At 44.7% G+C, this 6,268-nt stretch overlaps 1 protein-coding gene across 1 annotated transcript; it reads left to right on the top strand.

The window, feature by feature from the left end:
- Positions 1 to 1,918: 1,918 nt before the first annotated feature.
- On the top strand, positions 1,919 to 5,767 carry RPS26 (ribosomal protein S26). The gene is made up of 4 exons (XM_044449582.1): positions 1,919 to 2,044; positions 3,608 to 3,785; positions 4,851 to 4,981; positions 5,663 to 5,767. Exons 1-4 carry the CDS (start codon positions 2,042 to 2,044, stop codon positions 5,696 to 5,698), a joined length of 348 nt encoding a protein of 115 aa, XP_044305517.1. The 5' UTR covers positions 1,919 to 2,041; the 3' UTR covers positions 5,699 to 5,767.
- Positions 5,768 to 6,268: the final 501 nt, after the last annotated feature.

The raw sequence follows: 6,268 nt of genomic DNA, 5'->3' as shown, positions 1-6,268 counted from the left end.
TCTCACTTCCTGGCAAACAGATGGGGAAGAAATGGAGGTAGTGAGACAGATTTTATTTTCCTGGGCTCCAGGATCACCGCAGACGGGGACTGCAGCCAAGAAATCAGAAGACGCTTGCTCCTGGGGAGGAAAGCTATGGCAAATCTAGATAGCATACTAAAAAGCAGAGACATCACCCTGCCAACAAAAGTGCATATAGTCAAGGCTATGGTTTTCCCAGTTGCAATGTATGGCTGTGAAAGTTGGACCGTAAGGAAGGCTGAGTGCCAAAGAATTGATGCCTTTGAATTGTGGAGCTGGCAGAGACTCCTGCGAATCCCTTGGACAGCAAGGCAATCAAACCGGTCAGTCCTAGAGGAGATTAACCCTGACTGCTCTTTAGAAGGTCACATCCTGAAGATGAAACTCAAATACTTTGGCCACCTAATGAGAAGGAAGGACTCCCTGGAGAGGAGCCTAATGCTGGGAACAATAGATGGCAAAAGAAGAAGGGGACGGCAGAGGATGAGGTGGCCGGATGGAGTCACTGAACCAGTTGGTGTGAGCTTGAGTGGACTCCGGGGTATGGTGGGGGACAGGAAGGCCTGGAGGAATGTTGTCCATGGGGTTGCGATAGGTCGGACATGACTTTGCGACTAACAACAACAGCACCCTGCACCCAGTGTACTGGTGTTTAAGTTCATTGTTCCATGTCCTATAATCTGGGATGACTGAGAAAAGGTATCTTCCTTCTTTTCTGCGATCACCCTTGAGGTACCTTTAGAGTGCTATCATGTCACCTTGTAGTCTTCTTCTCAGCCTCTCATCATAAGGCTTATTTTCCAGGCACTGTGTCATCTTTGCTGCCCTCCTCTGAGCCCTCTCCAGATTATCAGCATCCTTTTTAAACCAGGGTGCCCAAAACTGAATGCTGTATTCCAGGTGAGGTCTGACTAATGCATAGTAGAAGGGAATTAGTACTTCTCTATCTCTGGAAGTGATACATCTATTTATGCATCCCAAAATAATGTTTGCCTTTTTTTGCAGCTGCATCACACTGCTGGCTCATATTTAGTTTGTTGTCTACAACTCCAAGGTCCCTTTCACTCTCAGTGCTGTTGAGCCAAATATTTCCCTTCTTGTATTGATGCAGCTGATGTATTTATTTTTGCCTAAGTGGAGAACTTGGCATTTGTCCCTGTTGAATGCCATTCTTTCCGCCCAGCATTCAAGCTTGTCTAGGTCTCCCTGGATCTTATTGTCTTCCAGGGTGTTAGCTATTCCACCCAGTTTAGTATCATCTGCAAATTTAATTATCTTTCATTGCATTTCCTCATCAAGATCATTAATAAAGATGTTGAAGAGTGCTGGTCCCAGGACTGAGCTCTGCAGTACTAAAGCAGCCCTGAAATCACAGGCAAAGTGTTGGGTGTCACTCCCACTGATTTCACTGGCTTTTTAGATAACAGTTTTATATATATATATATGCTGCAAAACTTGAATATTCACATAGTTTCAGAAAACTCATGGAACTGCAAACAGAAGAAACCTACACAACTGTTTAAACAGGGAGCAAAACTCCATTGGTCCAGCCACAAGTTCTACTAGGCCTTCCGACCAGGTGCTTCGACAAGTAAATTACTAGTGCGCCTCCCCACGTGCGCTACCTTACCAGATAAGGTGAAAAACTACATTTCCCTGCATGCACTTCTGCAACTGAAGGGGGGAATATCCTTCCCCTGATGCATTCTGGGAAACTAACGGATGTTGAGTTAAAATTATTTCATTGAAAATAATCCTTCCGCAGAGAAGGAGAAGGCATATAATCCCATTCATTAAAAGCCCAGAAAGCGGAGTTGGTAGACTAACTCGGACTCAGTTCTTGCTTTTTCCTCCTCCAGTGCTTGGAGAACAACCAAACTGCAGAAAATTTCCCTTTTCTTTGACAAACCTTTTTAAGAGTCGGCGGAAATGAGGACAAAGGAATTCCGCCTGGCGGAGGGATAGCATATAAGGAGCGCAGGGAAGGAGGCGGGCTCTCTTTGGTCGCCTGGGCGTCAAGATGGTAGGTGGTGTACTCGCGATTTCGCGGGCCGGAGAGGGGCGAAGGGCCTGAAGGCAGCGCCATGAGGGACGGGCCGGGGGGATCTTGGGAATGGCATAGAAAGGAGAGAGAAGCTCTTTCCAGGTCAGGGTGACCGCGTCCCCTTCCGCTGCGTTTGGCGTGGTCGCGTCCGGAAATACCTGGGGGGGTTTGCAGCGGCAGTCCCCCTCTTTCCAGTTGGTCCCGTTCTCCCCCGCCCCGAGTTTGCTGAATGGGTCGTCCGCTCGGCATCCCGCGTGGGGCTCGAGCGGCGCTCGCGGTTTTGAGGCCTGTTCCACGTGCCTTGCTGCAGAAGGCGAATCGGAGTGGTGCAGGCGCTTTAAGTGCCTTCTCAAAATCCCCTAAGGGGGCTTATAAATCAGACAAATTAAATATGGAACTCACGGTGGAGCAATTCAGCTTTCAAGGCGGCCGAAAAAGCTGCTCGGGGAACCCGAGGAACTTGACAAGTACAAGTTAAGGTTGGGGCTGGTCAGTGTTTGGATGGATGTTCTGTGAACTCCCATCATGTACATTGGCTTGCTTTCCCTGATGAAGGAAAGGTAGTATTGACAGAAAAAGGAAATGAATGCAGTCAGTAAAATGAAAACAAACTGAGGGCATGTTATGAATGCTTGCATTTCATTTATGGAGACTGATGTTTCCTTTAAATACTGCAGTAGTCCCATTCTTAAAAGGCATCTTCACGATGTTTCCAAAAAGTAAAGCAACCCCCCCCACCTTATCAGAGATAAATTACTAAAAATGGAGACAGTAGGAGCATTTCATGATGGTAGAACAAATTTAAATGGTATAGAAATTGCACAACCTTGATCACGCCAAAGGTCCATCCAGTATGTGGATTCATAGCCTGACTGGCCAAATGCTTTGAGAAATTAGAGATGCTGTTTTACATTATTTCAAGGAAAGGGAACCACATTTAATACCAAACTAAAATGAGATTTTAATTATTGTGTGCTTGCAACCCATGCAGCTTATTTTGGAATGAACCATGCATCCTTTCTTGGCCCGTACAAGAGATCTCTGCTGCATCAGACCAGGGTCCATGTAATTGAGCAATTACAAATGGGGTATGAAAGCAACTGCAGCCCTGTTCCATTATTTATCCCCAGCACACATTTCCTCATAATACAGAGGTCTTAATCAACTTTCATAACCCCATCCCTCCCTAGAAGCTGTTTACATTGGTGACCCTCACTATGTTGTCCTGTAATGAATTGAAAGCCTGTGCTGTAGAAGCCCAGAAGCGGTGATGTGATGTAATTATGACACCTGGCTTTTGTTTGTCCTGATTATCCAAGGCGAAGGCTTGATCTTTATTTGCCATGTGAATTCAAGCAGTTCTGGGGAACCTGTGGTTGGTTTTCTTGCTATGAAGAATTTTATGCTTGTCTCCACATGACTATATAAATATGTGACCTCAGAAAAAGACTCATGGGTGGTATTTACGTATTAAACAATATTTTGCAAAGTTTGTTTTGGTCTTTAAGTACTTTGACATTATAATCTTTCGTTTCTAAACAGACAAAGAAGAGAAGGAATAACGGCCGGGCCAAGAAAGGCCGGGGCCATGTCCAGCCCATCCGGTGTACTAACTGTGCCCGATGTGTCCCCAAGGACAAAGCTATTAAGAAGTTTGTCATCCGAAACATTGTAGAAGCAGCAGCAGTCAGAGATATCTCTGAAGCAAGTGTCTTTGACTGTAAGTATCTTTTACCACTGTGCAATACTTTTAATTTTCCATTCTACAAGGAAGCAGTGCGTTTTTTGTAAAAAAGAAAAAAAGGGGGGGGGCTGGAACTCAGGTCGCCGCTAGCAGTAAGCACACACACCAAATCCCAAGCCTGTCAGATAACAGATACCAGACACAATAGCAGTCTGCAGGCACTGTGTTCATTATGTTTGCTGCTGATCTGCTATGCTCTCAAAATCACTTTAAAATCCATTGAAAAAAAGGTGCCAAACCCGGTGCGTTCTATGACAAAAAAAGACCTGGAGGACAGCAAATGAAAACTGGAAAAGGAGGCATTACAGTGGGAGGTAATAGCTCCCTTAATGTCTGAGATGGGTGGAATGAAGACTGGTTTCATCTTTTGAACTTGACCCTCTTCCCAGAGCAGAGCTCGGCAGCCTGGCCATTCTGTTCAGCATTGTTAATGACCTGTATTGTGCAGCTGGCTTAAAAGAAAAGTTTTTACATAAACACCACAATCCCAATCTCACTGGCTATATTATTTTGTGTAATTTGTATGTGTCTTAAGCTTTGCTAATTCAGCATCCAGAAATGCAGAGGGGGAAGGGTGGGCATATAAGGGTAAACCAGATGAGAGGCAAGCCTTATGTTTGCTTGAAAAGTTTTGTATATAGAAATTAAAATATATTTCATAGTTGTTTAAAAATTAGAAATCTATGCTTGGAAATCTGTAGATATTGTGATCTGAAATTCTTTCCTTGTTGAGGCACCTTACTCCTGAAGATACTAAAGGAAGGATCTTCGTGAGGAAAAGAATATTGGATCCCCTTGTCACTAAAGAATTTGTAATTATGTTGGATATTCAGTCCCTTGTGCCAGAACAACAGAACCTTGCCTATGGAGCAGTATAAAAATGAAATATGTACATATTCCGCTTCCTTTGGAAACCTTAGTAAATCACAGGAGATTACCTCCTTTCTCCCATTAGGAAACTTGGGAACATTGCCCTTGGTGCTGCAGGACTGAGATTTTGCCTTACTAGCAGGACCTTCTCACACTTGTTCTTCTTCCTAGCATATGTGCTGCCCAAGCTCTATGTGAAGCTTCACTATTGTGTTAGCTGTGCCATCCACAGCAAGGTGGTGAGAAATCGCTCTCGTGAAGCCCGGAAGGACCGTACCCCTCCACCCAGGTTCAGGCCTGCAGTAAGTATCCATGTGATTGTGCTGAATATAGATTACTATAGTTTACCAGAAAACTCCTAATGGTGGAGCACTGTGTGCACTGGAATCCCTTTTTGTGCTTTTACATGGAATCGTATCCCTTGACTGTGACTATATAAGCAAATCTTCTGAGTGCAAAAATGGAAGATTTGTCTTTCTGAGGTATTCCTTCCTAGAAAGAGAAAGAATTGAGTTGCTGTACTTCTGTTTGTTCATGTTCTTAATCCCCCCTTCCCCCCAGTATAATGTGTTATTCCATTGATCCTTGTTTTAGATTTTTCATGACTTGGGGGGTGGGTACTGCAGAAGGATTCTCACACACTCAGTATTAAGCACCTAAAAACAGACTTGAGCACCTTCGTGAACCTGGTAGAGGCTTCCCACATCCATTGTCCCAGGAGGCAACTGAATTGTTTATACAGAGTCCTCACTATGCTTTCTGGAGTGACCAGTCCCTTTCCTTACTGTGTACCTGGTCCTGGAGTTCAAGATTACTCCATGGGGCAGAGCTAGCTCTAGACTACCTCTTTCTTGACAGTGCTCAGTTGCTACAACATGTCTGTATTGAGCTTGCTCTAGGATGGCAATTGAGTATTTAAGAGCTGTTGTCTTTAGTAACAAAAAGGGACAAATTTCATCTGATGCATACTTTCTTTTTTCCAGGGTGCTGCACCAAGACCACCCCCTAAGCCTATGTAAGGAGATGGTTTGAATGATGCCAGTTTCTACTGTTGACCTCAATAAATGGATTTAAGAATGGTCTGCTTATATGATTGGTCTGCAGCATTGTTGTTGGTGTCAAAAATTTCCTCCACCATGCTGCCCCAGAACCTTCCAGAGGTCCCTTGAAAGTTCGAAAACAGGTGGGAGGCTGGACATGGGAGGGGGATCTGTTCCACTGGTATATGCGGTTCCCCTGCTAGGATTTTACCGCTAGATTCTGTCAGTGGGAGATAATTGTATGGTTGCAAAAGGTGTGCTTTGATTGCAGAATATGGTTTACTACAAACACGTACACTAGTGCCTCAAATTGTGGCAGACAGCAAGGTTGAGATTGGCTCCTCTGTTCTGTGATGTGCTCTCTGATGCCTGCGTGCGACCTGGGAGCTGCTTCTGGATGTAGGTGGCACCAGGAAGGGAGTGTGCTGTATTTTTGGAGCCAGGAGATTTCCTTTGCAAGACCAGCTTGCCTTGCAGAATCCACAGGTGAACCTTGTCTGTCTTGCGTTCTTCTTAAAGTGCAGCTTGAATATGCTTGGCCACATCTGA

Source organism: Varanus komodoensis, unplaced genomic scaffold (genome assembly GCF_004798865.1).
Source record: "Varanus komodoensis strain SLA01 unplaced genomic scaffold, ASM479886v1 scaffold59_1, whole genome shotgun sequence".
Classification (NCBI taxonomy): domain Eukaryota; kingdom Metazoa; phylum Chordata; class Lepidosauria; order Squamata; family Varanidae; genus Varanus; species Varanus komodoensis.
The sequence above is the reverse complement of the archived record's forward strand: the minus strand, read 5'-3'. Positions and strand labels throughout refer to the sequence as shown.

What these genes read in the sequence shown, in the direction of transcription:
- RPS26 (XM_044449582.1), top strand. An exon ending in TGAAGCAAGTGTCTTTGACT is followed by an intron (nt 3,786 to 4,850) that starts GTAAGTATCTTT and finishes TCTTCTTCCTAG; the next exon opens with CATATGTGCTGCCCAAGCTC. An exon ending in CACCCAGGTTCAGGCCTGCA is followed by an intron (nt 4,982 to 5,662) that starts GTAAGTATCCAT and finishes TCTTTTTTCCAG; the next exon opens with GGTGCTGCACCAAGACCACC.